Raw genomic sequence first — 13,931 nt, 5'->3', positions numbered from 1 at the left:
TAGTGCATACTAAAATTTAAATGAAAAAAAAAAAAAAAGTAGTGGTATTTTACCCTCAGCCTGCAATGAAATAATTTATATATTGTAATTGGAAAATTAAATGTATGAGAATATACTCTGTGCTCTATTATCGAAGCATCGATGAATCTGTTACAAGTGAGCGTAGGGTTCACCAAAAATGTCACTTGTTTTTGAAAGGGGAAAGTATTATTTGATACATTCCAAGTTAAAGAGAAGAAAGATGATGAGGCTGGCCTCCCTATTAGACATGAAGCAGGAGACTGAGAATATTTTAGTAGATTCCCAAAGGACACAATCCCACAGCTGAGACAGAAGGTTGCGTCAGCAGAAAAAATCAGCTAGTGTGGGAGAGAATGGGAGACAATTTATGACAAATACTGTAAAATGTCCAGTGTGCATTTGGGAAAAAACCACATGATGGAGGTGTATTGCAAGATGCTAATGAAACACTTCTATTCCAATAGTGACACTGGTGGGTATTACATAGGGAGGGAATTTAGCAATTTTTAGATTTAAAAATATCTCAAGAGTCTTAAAAGAGCATAAAGATGTCACTTTTTAAACCATTTGTGTTTGTTTTCAAGAACTCTTAAATCACAAAGTAAGTTGCAGAAAGGCTTTCTGATGAACAAACAGGACAAATGAGGTAAATTTAAGCCTGTCAGTCCCTATCTCATTCCTGAACAAGGAGTGAAAATTCCTGACACGAGAATTCAAGGCTTACAGGAAGTTGTGATTGTGCCAACCATCATAGAGCAGGTCTCTCTGTTTGTGCTTGGACATTCAGGCAGGGCGATGTGAGTAATGTTACCATCGCTGGTTTTATCGCTGGGATACAGGGTCCAGCTGTGGTGTCTGCAGTTCAACAAGCATGTTCAAAAACCAGGAAGATTTAAGCTCTGAGACACCTTGGAAGGGAATGCAGGGCCTCAAGCTGTTCAGTTTAATGGAGCAGCTAAATGCTTACCTGATCATAAAATCCACATAGCTGCATATGGAGCAAAATCTTTGTGGGAAGTCCTTTAGACTAGCAGACCAAGACTGATAATGGCCAGAAGTCACTGGAAGGTGAAATTAGGCAATCTCGCAGTGGAACTGAGGTGTATTTTTATTTGCAAACCTTTTCCTAAAAATACCCTCTTGAATTTTGTTGTTTGGGCAGGGCCATCCATCACCCACCATAACTTAACCCCATAGCTGTCTTTCAGGTTGTTTGTATCAGAAACCATCTGGTTGCAATAAGCAAAGGCATTGATGAAATATGAAGATACCATTAGTTTAAGATATGTTACTTGAAATAGTTTAGGTTTGTGGGTACTCTTGATTTGGTTTTCGTCTTTTAATATCAGTATATCTTGATTTAGTAGCTAGATTAAAATGATGGAGTGTGCCCTGACTCTGAGGGCTTTCAGCTCTTGCACTGAATGAGTCACATTTCTAATTATGTTTGGGATAAACGAAGTGGTTTTTTTGCAGATTTAGCTGACCCATATGAATTTTAAGGCCTGTATATTGGCAGAGATGAAACATAAATTAAAAACTTTACACCATAGAAACTTTCTAATCACTGCCTGCAGCAGTAGCTTTAGAAATGAGAAAGAAACCAGTATAAATTTAGTAAAACTGTATATGTAAACTAATTGAGGTAACCATGGGGAAGTGTTCTGCAGGCACATTTACAGAAGGCAAAGGATCGAATCTTCTCCTGGGATGAGCTGCCATGGGCTTAAAGGAAGTTGAACTGAACAATTACTCCCCAAAACTCAGTTACCATTTTGGTTAATCTGTCATGGACAGGAAGACGCTGTTCCTAAGAATGGTGTGTCTGAACATCAAATGGAGGGTTTGCGAAGTGATTCACAAACAAACCAAAACAAATCCTGTTTGATAAACCCAGGCTGAAGTCAGACTGCAGCTGATACTACATTTTAAGAACCATGGCCAAGGATATGACATTCACACCAGATAATTAGCTGAGTAGTATTTTTGTTGCTGATCTTTGATTTCTCTGTTCAAAACATCCTGAAAGTAGCACTTCAGTTTTGCTTGTCTCCCTGTAGTTTTAGCAGTAATGTGTTGATGACTGGTGCTGTTGCAGGTAGACTTGAAGTAGAATCAGGAAAAATGACAAAACTGCTTCCTACAATTCCTAGGAACATTGCAGTTGTTTAGAAAATAGAGCTATTAGTCATCACAAAGTCTTGCTCCATCAGCTTAGAAAAGCATCTGTATAAACCCAGCCTTGTCTCTCTGACACCTGGTGTCCCAGTTATTTTTTTTGTCTACAAGTCTAGTGGGTATTTCTATATAATTACTTTTTATTAATGATAGTAATAATAGTAGGTGGTGTCTCTGGCACCAAAAGGCTCCCAGCTGTGGGATTCCCTTCTGTAAAAAAAAATGAGATCTGTAAAGAAAAATCTCATTATCTGCTCAAAGTCTTTTTACATTTACATGCCAGGCCATAGCTGTGTAACTGCAGCAAGAAACCCAGGCAGGAAGCCTTGCCCTTATTTCGGCTTTGCTGCAAGGGGCACTGTTTTACCAGTGTGACACTATTGCTTGTTTTTGTTGCTGCCAATTACAGTGGCTGCTGCACACACTGACCTTATAAAATATGCTTATGGATTACTTGAAATCCTTACTGAATCTTAAAAGACTCAGGAACCGTGACTGTATCAGAAAATAAACTGAAACTGTCAAAATCCCAAAATGCAGTATTTCCATAGGCATTTATAGACAAAAAAGTCTAGAAGGCACCTCCTGAAGCACTGACCTGCCTACATTTGATTTAACGCAAATATTTACAGAAACTGAGATTCTGTAGCAGTTAAGTATAAAACTAGTTTACCAAGAAAAAAGTTTTTTTTAGATGGATAACCAGGACACATACCCAGAAGGAAAACGGCAGTCCTGTGTCGTAAGGGCACTGGCAGTGGGCATGGAAGGCAGGAAACAACAGGCTATCATTTCCCTCCTGTTTTTAATGTGCCTTAGTCTTCTTGCTGTCTTCTTCCTCTATTTCTTGTCAGCTGATGATCAGCCAGAATTGGCTCTGCTGCTCTGCCAGCTTCCTTGCCTTCCTCTGTGAGCATCCAGCTGAGGCCAGAGCTGTGATCAGCCGTTAGTTCCTGGCTCAACCTGAGGCCAGAGCTGTGATCAGCCCTTAGTTCCTGGCTCAACCTGAGGCTTAAAGAAAAAGGGCTTAAAGAAAAAGTTTTCCCTATTACAACCAAAGTGAAACATCTGCTTTATTAGACAATGGAAATGGTGTCTATTGATGTCAAAAGGATCAGGATTTCATTTCAAGAGTTAGGGAGAAGAATTCAGTAGAGCATGTGAATGCTTGCTTCTGGGGCCTTGCTGTGCTGTGCTTAAAGTGGACAGCTCAGGCCACAGCCTTTGCCTCTTCTGCAGACCCCAGGAGCGGAGCCTCACCTCTGGTGCTGCACTTTCTGAGGAAATCTGCACATCTCTGGGTTTTAAAAGGAACAGCATTTAAAATGCTAAAATTCTTAGCCACACCTAACTTGCAGATCCCAACTTCCTAATGTAGGATAATTTAGGCTGATGATGTCCTACGAAGAGCTGGACCCACCGCAACAAAGGATAGGTTTGCTTGGTAGTATTTATGTTTGGGCTTGAAATGCTTTCATCAGGTTGAATGTTAATTGGACTTCATTAAATTATTTCAGTCTACAAAACAGAATCAAGCGTAGCTTACGAACAGTTCAGATCTGTCAGGGCCACCTGCCTTTGGTATAGCTAAAATGACGCTTGAAGTCATAAGATATTCAGTTTTGTGACCAAGTGACACATTGCGCTCCATCTCTTGTGGGCCAGCACTTTCCCCATTCAGGTGAGGAGAAGACCAAGCAGGCAGGTTCCGGGCTGCAGGACAGTGCATGCAGACCTTCTCCCGCTGCCATGCTGTTTTGTTGTGGGTCGCAGGTCTCCCCACACCCCTAGTTTCAACTTCCAGGACAGAAGATGGACATGAAGTGGCCACTACATCTTGCTTTGTGGTCAGAAATGAGAATTCTTGCAGTGCATTGGGGTGCATGGCTTCATTTGGGGTTGGCAGTGAAACCCCTGGATCTGTGTTGTGCCATGTATAAGGCAGAATGAAGTTTTGGTTTCTTGTATAGATTTCAGCTGGAAGCAACATTTGGCATGAAAGCTAATGGATCTGATAGCAGGAGAGCTACAACCCCAGTGAAAGCCTAAATGGATCCCACCCTTGACCAAAACTGCAAAGTTTTGCCTCCCTTTAACCCCAGCATTACCTGCAAGTGTCCCTTGAATGCTGTCCTTTTTCCATCCTGTAAATGAGAAAAGCCACGTCTGGCTCTTTCTCATTTAAAGTATATGTAAATCTGGGATACACAGCACATACACAATTGCAGGGCATACCCTGAAAGGTGATCAAAACCACCTCAAACAACTACGCTTACCACAGATGTGTGAGCTCGGTAGTGATACGTTTTCAGTCTCACTAGATGGCACTAAAGATGACAAAAACCAGTATGTAACTGTGTAGCAGAAATAAGTGCCAAGGCCCTGTGAGGGGAGGGCAAGGTCATTTCTGTAAGTGTGCAACTGCATTCTGGATGTATTTGGCTGTAGCTTTGCATGTGCAGGTGAGCAGCAGTGTGCCTACCGAGTTAGGTGTGCAAACCATAGCTGAGCAGCCAATGCAAAGGGGTGTTGAGAAGAAGGAAATGTAGGCAATTACACTGGAGGTTCTGGGCTTCAAAATCTTTTGAGAAGGCAGTGTGTGTTTGAGTTATGCTACAAAGCTTCCTGGCTAAGGGCTCAGCTAGGGATCCTCGTCAGATGGCTTGCTGTGTGAGGATACCTTGTCCTTGGGGGGTATTGCTGCTTCCAGGATCACCTAAGTAGGCTGATGGACAGGTAGATTGGCCATGGCTTTCCTTCTCATCATGTCCTTCTCTTGCGGTGCCTAAAATAACCCCTCATGGGAAGAGCCTGTGGCCTGCAGGAGGCGATGTTGTGCCTGGTTGTGGCACAAAGGATGGAAGATGCCTTCGTTCTTTGTGCCACGTCAGGGCTGTCATACGTATGTAAGCAGGTTTCTGATAGGGCTTGCCAAGTCAGATCTAACATCCCCAGTCTTCCTTGCTTATAATCTCCATGTGCATTGTTCTAAATTGAAACATGAAGATTTAAAATTCTGCTGCAGCTATGGGACAAAATTAATGAATAATTGGATTACTAATAATATGTAAAATCTGCTCCTCTTATCTTACTCCCTTCCTCTTCCCCCTCCCCCCCTTTTTTTTTTTCCTTCTAGATCTACTAATAGTTTATTAGAGGTCTTTATTAGACCAAGTGTGAGCAGAGATGAGCTCACTTGTACAGGTAGTGAGCAGCAGGGTACGTTTTCTTGCACGTGCAGTTTGGTGCCCAGGTCTGTGCTGCTGGATATTTGAAAACCTTGTTTTACACTGCAGTAGCTGTTCGAAATTTTCTTCCTGAAAGCATTCATTTATGTCCAATTCATCTTAATGGGCGACCAAAGTGCATGTGCTCTTCCATGTTTGGGTAATTATAGCAACCTTAACTTTTTAAGTGCTGTTGAACTTAGGAGTTTCCTACTGTATGAGGCATTAGAGCATCATGAGCTAGGTTAGAGAGCTCTCACCATATGATTTCCACTGACACCTTGTTGCTTATGGCTGCCTTTAATCATTGCTTGTATGGGAGACGAGACTGTGCTGTTTTAGGGAGTTAGACACAATAAAATGATATACTAGTCCAAAATAAAAGATTAATTATTCAAAGGTAAATCAATTTCACTTAATACTAGAGATACAAGACATTTCCAGGCACAGAAGAGTCCCTGCCTTGTCTGTAATTCTCTGTAGTCTAAGTACCCGATTCTTTAAATCCTAATGCCAGGGAAGTGGGACTGTGTGCCAAGGGTGGCTCCTGTGGCTCCTTGGTATCAGTGATGTTATGGAGTTTAACCATGCCAAGTGCAAGGTCCTACACCTGGGTCGGAGCAATCCCAGGCACAGCTACAGGCTGTGCAGAGAAGAGATTCAGAGCAGCCCTGCGGAGAAGGACTTGGGGGTGTTGGTCAATGAGAAACTGAACATGAGCCGGCTTCAGTGTGCACTCGCAGCCCCAAAAGCCAATCGTATCCTGGGCTGCATCAAAAGGAGCATGACCAGCAGGTCGAAGGAGGTGATCCTGCCCCTCTACTCTGCTCTCGTGAGACCTCACTTGGAGAATTGTGTGCAGTTCTGGTGTCCTCAACATAAGTAGGACATGGAACTGTTGGAACAAGTCCAGAGGAGGGCCACGAGGATGATCAGGGCACTGGAGCACCTCCCATATGAAGATAGGCTGAGAAAGTTGGGGCTGTTCAGCCTGGAGAAGAGAAGGCTGAATGGAGGCCTCCTAGCAGCCTTCCAGTATCTGAAGGGGGCCTATGAGGATGCTGGGGAGGGACTCTTCATTAGGGGCTGTAATGATAGGATAAGTGGTAGCGGATTTAAACTTGGACAGGAGAAGTTTAGATTGGGTATAAGGAAGAAATTCTTTACTGTGAGGGTGCTGAGGCACTGGAATGGGGTGCCCAAGGAAGTTGTGACTGCTCCATCCCTGGCAGTGTTCAAGACCAGGTTGGAAGGAGCCTTGGGTGACATGGTTTAGTGTGAGGTGTCCCTGCCCATGCAGGGGGGTTGGAACTGGATGATCTTAAGGTCCTTTCCAACTCTAACTATTCTATGATTCTATGATTCTGTGTTGGCAATGGTGCTCATCACTGGCATCTAAAGCTTCACAACATGCAGCCCCTGCTGCATTTGAGGGGCTAGGAAGACCTGTCAGTAGAAACTGGGGGAAACCTTCCATCTTCAGGGATGTGTTAAAGTCAGAAGGTAGTAGGTAGCAGTGCTCAGGGAGGGTCTGGAGGATGTGCCTGCACTAATGGGAGGCCTCCTTAGAAAAATGCCCTCAATCTGCAAAACAGAACAAGAAGGGCAGGGTAGCTCAGTTTTATTACTTTGAGGCTTTTTTTCCCTTTTATTTTGCCCAGGTTTAGAGCCCGATAGGAGCCTCCCAAGCGGGAAAAGTGCAGAATCTCAAAACAGAAGCATAAGAGTTTTTCTTTTATCTAGACAGTAAATAAATAAATAATAAATGAAATTTCAGTCAATAATGTGCTTCTGCCTTATTGACATGAAAAGAATGCCTTTCATGTGATACAAACATTTACTTGCTCCTGCTTACTCTACTCACCTTGTACAGAAATGCTGATTGCCATTGACTAATCAGTCCATTTTTGTATATTCTCATCAGACTCTTTCTTTGGCTGGAACAATATGCACTGTATGATGCTTGCATGTACAATAATCTGTTATTAGCACTTTGTATATGCCTTTGTTACTTCACAACTAACAGTTTGGCCTCTGAGTGCATGCATTTGTGTAAGTGTGTTATTAAATAAAAGATTTATTTCTATCAGTATAGGAGATGTGCAAGATATGCATAAAGACACTAATAACTGCCATTTAGTCACTGGCAAAAGACATTGTTCAGCTTGTATTTATACAATTACTGTTTCTATTTAGGCTTCATAGTGCCATGTTTGTCTTTTAGTTATGTATTTATTCAACTGCAGTTTGGTTTGTTAATATTATAATGATTAATTACAGTACCATATAAAATATTTTAAGAAATTGGTTTTGTTATGCAATACAACTCTAATACAAAGTAGGAAATTTTATTTTTTATTCCAGTGTTCCTGTAAGCTATAGATACCGTTATTTTGTATTATGAAATGATTAGACTACTGATCAAACAAAAAACTTTGTCGTTCCCCCCCCCAATACTGACCTAAATGATAAGCTATATACTTGGTTCTGAACCAAGCTTCAGAGTAATGGCAGTTGCTGTTGCAGTGCTAGGACCCGAAGACATCACATTTATTTTGTGTGTTTCAACATCTCAGGACACTGTCTCCTGCAAAGTCTCCATCTTCATCCACTGGATCTATTGCTTCCAGCAGAAAATACCCTTACCCAATGCCACCTCTTCCTGACGAGGAGAAAAAAGCCAACAGGCAAAGTGCCAGGGTATGTGTCCCTCTTCTCTGCATTTCATCAGTGACTTAATTTACTGGTAGTTTTTCATAAGGAAAGTGTGGCAGATCAGCATCTTTGACTGACAGCGAGAACACGAGTGATATTTCGTGTAACTCCAGAGGCTGCTGAAGGCTGAGTCCCTGGTAGTGATTAGGGCAGCCTCAGTGGCTGTACTTACAGATACCTGTTCATGCTGCTGGTAAACATGCCCTGAAGCCCAGATTTCACTAGTTTTCTTATTACGAGCAGAGTGTGCCTGGGGCAGCCCTGGAGCAGGCGGTGCTTCTGGCTCTCCTCCCTTACCCCTCCTGGGGAGGGGCTGATGCTGCCAGCAACTCTCATTCAAGCTGCTGGATAGCTGCTTTCTGGCTTTATTGAAAGGTGTCAAAGTTCCAGTTAAGGAGGATGTGGAGGGCTTGCATCAGTCCCTTGCAGGCTTGGAGGGGCTTTGCTGCTTTTTAACCTGAGCCCACTATAGCTGCCCAGGGTAAGCAGGAACCACTGGAACATGCGATGGATAGCGATGCCCCACACAGAGAGATTTCCAGCTGCTGCTGAAAGGCAGCACTAGCTGTTGCTTTCTTTGTGCCAATTCAGATACAGCAGATACCTGAATAAGCAACTTCCCCCTCTCTCCATCCCTAAATTTTACTTTAGGACCTTTACTTGTGATAGCTTTAGTTCATATTAATGCAGACAAGATTCACACCACTGCTCTGTCCTTTTTGTAAAGAAAAATAGAGTCTGCTGAGGGAATCTGCAAGCTGCTGCCCCCATTCCTGTTTGGAACACTCTCTGAGAGTGGCAGATTCTCTCTACACTAATATTAGGATAATTGTAGGGTAAAAGCTTTCATCAAATTTGATGCTACAATGATTCCTTCAAACTCTGCACTCCAGTTGCGGACATTTACTGTGCCAACTGCAAATCATGCTGAAATGCTGAAATGACTTTGTGGTCTGAACAGATAGATACCCACCAGAGGCTGGGAGCATAGCCCTGGTGACCCAAGTGATGTAGATGCAGTTCCCCAACAAGCTTCTCACAGTGTTTGGGTAACAGCCTGATTTGTCTTGGTGTTCAGTGTGTGTTTGTATTCCTTTTCCCCCTCTCCAGCTATGGGAGACGTCCATTTAGCTGCACCGTACTCCTGGGGTGACATCAGAACTGTTTACTTGGAATTTTATAGAAACTCAGCATCACTGAGTCATTGCACATTCATCTGCTCTTCAGTCAATTCGAAAGCTCAACAGAGATGCCCGTGATCACAGTGAGAACCTCCTCTCATCTGGAAGGGAAAAAAGCCGCTTTTTAATTTTTATTTCTTTCTTTTTTGTTGACTGGTATTTTACGGATTTGATGAACAACCAAAATCAGAACAATTAACATGGGATAATAGCCCAGATGTGACAAGGCTATTCCACAGGGTGACAGATCCACTTACCTAGAATGCCAGCTGCAATCTGTGTGCCAGCCCTGCCTAATCTCTGGTTTATTGCAGTCCTGAGTCAGACCACAGTGGAGCCAGGAACGCACCCCCTGGAGGGCCCAGCTGATGTAAACTTGTATGCCATATGCATGAACCTTGTGTTCTTTACTTTCCACATGTAAGGGATAAACAACATACTGTTGTAGAAATTAGCATGCGGGAATAAAAAATATAGGATTTTTCTTTGTGGCAGGATTTCAAGCTTTGAAAGGCAACTATTTGATGCAAACGTCAAACAAACAAGGGTTATATCTGGGTTTTTTTACTTTACATGTTTATAATCTCCGTATACAGATTGTATATAAGTAAACATTTGATAATGTCAAAAATAGCTGTTATATACATAAGTGTATTTTGCCAAATGCCTAAAGAAACAGTCATGACTAACATCATCACACTTTAGATTTTCTAGTATTACAAGCAGACATCTTTGGAAATACAAAAAGTGCAGAAATGTAAACCTGTGTCTCTCAAACTGGTGTTTGACCAAAACCTACTCTATCTTTTCATTATCTTCTACTGTCTTGACAATCTCAGTTGTATGGCAGACTGCAGAAACCAGTACAGCAGCACTTTGTCTTAAACCATCATAAGAGGACCCATCCAAAATCCGGGTTTCACTGAGATGACCAGGGTATGTCTCACAGGTATAATCAAGGCTGATTCAGCAGACAGCAGACAGAATCTTTAAGTAATGTGTAGTCCAAACTTACTGGACATTTGGGAATACTTCCAAGTAGTCAATTCAGGATGTGCTGAAGTCCTTCTGGTGAGAGTCACTGTGTATTTTTGATAGAGCATTTCAGACACTGTTTTAGATGGTGAGGGGTAACTTATGAGAAGCAAAGTATTTCAGTGCACTAGATAAAACAGTGCTGGGCAAAGTGGCCAGTTTCATTGATGTCTTTTAACTTTTATTTGTTACTGGAATCGCCTTTACCATGCTCTTGAATGCTATGCTTGGTGCCCCTTAACCCTCTTGACAAATTTAGGGGCATTAAACTGAGTGCAAGCGAGTTTAGCCTGAAAAAATGGGGTGGGGGGAGAAAATCCTTTACCATGGAGGTATTAATCTTGTGTGTAAGTGGATGGTTAGATTTCTAACACCCTAAAGAGACTTCTCTAAAGGTTGTTGTAAAACAAATGTCCTTTGATGTGGAATTTTCCGTCAGTGAGAAACTGGACCATATTAATCAGTTTATAATTCTCCAGCTTTCCAAAATTTACTAATTCTTTGCTTCAGGTAGTACCACTGCAGAACAAAACACCCAGTTCTGTGTGGTACCATTGCATACCTTGCCCAACAGCTGTATGATCAATTAGATGTTACTGTAATGGGAACATTGAGGGTGTTTCTGAATCTTCTACCTCTTTCATGTGTTTCCTTTAATAAGTTAACCCAACACTTGCAGCCTTTTAATATATTTTTTTAACTTTTAAGTCTCTCAATAAAGTCATATATATGTAAGATTAAATTAAGAAATGTTTAAAGATGTCAGCAACTGTAAAGTATGTAAGATTTGTAGAAGCACTATATTTTATGATTAGACTGTACATTGGATTACGACAAAATATTTGCCTTGGTGTCAAATGATTTTCCTTCACGGTTGACAGGTTCTGGTAAGTATTTTGGAGAAAGACAAGTATGAGTGAGCGCAAGTGGATGCAGACAGAGCATCTGGAAGGAGCCAGTCACTCGTGATTGCTTTAGGAAAGGATTCTGCACTTCTGTGAAGAGTAAATATCCATCAGCACTGACAAATATTTTTCACAAAGATTTACTTTGAGCATATGTGACTGGGTTAAAGATATTTGGTAGCGTGTAGCTCATGAAGTTAGGGTCTGAGCCACAATCGCCTGAAATCAGTATGTCTTTTACTGATTCCACTGGACTTTTTGAGCAGGACCTTCAAAGAGTTCACCCACAGTAGGACATTATGCTAAGCCAACAGCTGTTGTATTATTCTGTCACCTGGAAGCTCTTTTCTCTCCTATGTTAGTATCTTGTCTCTAGTAACTGGTCTCTTCATCGTGTGCCTTTTATGGTACTTTGTTTGGATACAAACCGGCATGTAATTTTGAATAATCCTGTTAGATTTCTGTACGTACTTTATGTTTACCACTATTTACTCTTCCCTTTCCATTTGGCCTTATCCAGAAGCAGCAAGATTTGGCAGACAGAACTGGATGTAACATACTGGCTCTTTGTGTAATGTTCATAGCCTCCCGGTTTGCAAACAAGTGGCTCTCCTGACTGTATTTGCAATGTAGTATGTACTTTAGCTTCTCTCTTGTTTTGGTATAATTCCTTTGTAGCATATCATTATCCAGCTGACTGTGTTATGTAACTCTAACAGCCAGTTTAACACTTGTAGATATGTAGTGACTGGAAATCTAGTTATGAGCACTGAGTTTAAGTTAAATAAATACTGACTTTCACTTTGATGGTCTAGAGTGCGAACATCACAGGACTTGGGTGCTTGCAGAATTCTTCTGCAGGGAATTTTGCAACAGGTTGGTAACCTGGAGACCTTGTTGTTGCACAAAACCTGAACTGGCAGGTCTGTGTGGGCCTCCAAAGCCCACAAAGGGGAGGTTAAAGAGAGAAGTCTTTGGCTTACATTCTATGGTTTTCTACTTCTAAAACTTAGTGCGTTGGAAAGCTGCCAGATTAATAAGCTTGAAGTTTGCAAGTACTTTTATCCACTGTAGTTAGATACACTGGCAATAGCAATAGAAATTGTCACGTAATACCTCATCCAGTCTAAAATATCAGAGTACTTGTCAATAAGATAGCTCAGTCACTCTGACTCATTGAGACTCATGGTTTTACTTTGTTTTTATTTTGATTTTAATAAATGAACTAGTTATTGCTAGCTATGCTGTAGATGCCTGTTGAACTGGAAACATTACCAGATCTTCTCAAATGGAAGTAATTGCCCGTATGAGCATAGGACCTGCAGGACGAGCTGTACTTAAGTTAGTGTTATGTATTTCAATGTGGGAGAAGAGTCTTGTATAATTTAAAATAAAATTAATATGACTAACTGATTGAGAGTGGAAAATAGAGATTGTATCCAAATAATAATGCTGCACAATGATGCCACAGATTAACAAGTAAAAATTTACTTGCTAATTCTGTATTTGTTGAAACAAGAACTTCAGTGATCTATACGATAGACTTTTGGTGAATGTACTCAGGCAATGTACCAGAAGTGGTTGTGATTGGTAATTTATACATAGTTTTGTTACATTTAAATAAGTAGTTTTAAGGAAGTTGCTAAATTTATACAGCCTACCTTTGCTTAAGTTGTGAACTTAAGTCACTATTTGCCAGTTACCTGGTAAGTGTGACTTGACTTTGAAGATAGCTACTTCCAAATGATTTTATAGAGTTCCTGATTTACGAGATGTTGAACCTGCTAAGCTGATGAACTCTCTAGGTAATTCTTGAGTGTGCTAATGAACAAATGCACCTTTGAGCCTCAATTAAAATTAGCAAGGAAGTGTGTCAGTAGCTAGTGTACTGAAGTTCTCTGACCTGAATTCCTGATGCTGGTTGTAAATGAACTGAGTGGTCTTGTCAACACCAATGTGACAACAGCTTTCAAGACCAGAGCTAAGAATGGGTATGTACACTATTATAGGCATGCATATACTACAAATTCTGATCAATATTTCAGTAATTTCATTAATGAATTCATTAATAGATAGGAGAGGATGTAACATGAAGGAATGATGAGACTCCATAATCTTCCAGGATAGCAAGTTAGCAATTAGGGCTTGCTTTGTCATTGAATGCCATACCTAGCTGTGGTATAAAAATTACCACACTCTAGGGTAAAGCTCAGCAAGCTCCTGTTCTCTTCTCTTCCTTTCCACTCCTACTGAAAAGCATTTTCATGAATGACAATTACAACCACTAACAGCCTCTTGTGTTAGTTGGCTAAGATCAAAAAGCTGCTAAATTAGTCATCAGTCACTTTTCCCCACAATTTCCTGGATAAGATTGCTCCAGTGCTGTTAATACATCTTTTACTCTCGCTACAGTGAAGGTGATGGAGCCTCATGTCTTGTGCAGCTTGCACTAGTGTGCTGGTATTGGCTCGGGTAGAGTTAATTTTTCTTTATAGTAGTGGGTATGGGGCTAGTTTTTGGATTTGTGCTGAAAACAATGTTGATAACACAGGTATGCTTTAGTTCTTACTGAGTCAAGGTCTTTTCTGCTTCTCACTCCACCCCAACAGCAAGTAGGCTGGGGGTGCACAAGAGGTTGGGAGGGGAGACAGCCGGGACAGCTGACCCCA

The 13,931-nt window shown here is 41.3% G+C and overlaps 1 protein-coding gene across 12 annotated transcripts in view; it reads left to right on the top strand.

Annotated features, from left to right (window-relative positions):
• ADAM22 (ADAM metallopeptidase domain 22) overlaps positions 1-12,675 on the top strand; it is a 131,743-nt gene extending 119,068 nt beyond the window's left edge. For all 12 annotated transcript variants that reach the window (XM_061346081.1, XM_061346080.1, XM_061346079.1 and 9 more), the window contains 2 exons: positions 8,003-8,126; positions 9,252-12,675. In XM_061346081.1, coding sequence (XP_061202065.1) covers positions 8,003-8,126; positions 9,252-9,272 — 145 coding nt within the window. In that variant the 3' untranslated portion in view covers positions 9,273-12,675. The remainder of the gene's footprint in view (positions 1-8,002; positions 8,127-9,251) is intronic.
• Positions 12,676-13,931: the final 1,256 nt, after the last annotated feature.

Source organism: Neopsephotus bourkii, unplaced genomic scaffold, assembly GCF_033783945.1.
Source record: "Neopsephotus bourkii isolate Nb327-2 ecotype Australia unplaced genomic scaffold, CSIRO-AGI_Nbou_v1 NB_257, whole genome shotgun sequence".
NCBI lineage: Eukaryota > Metazoa > Chordata > Aves > Psittaciformes > Psittacidae > Neopsephotus > Neopsephotus bourkii.
This window is presented reverse-complemented; position numbering and strand designations above follow the sequence as displayed.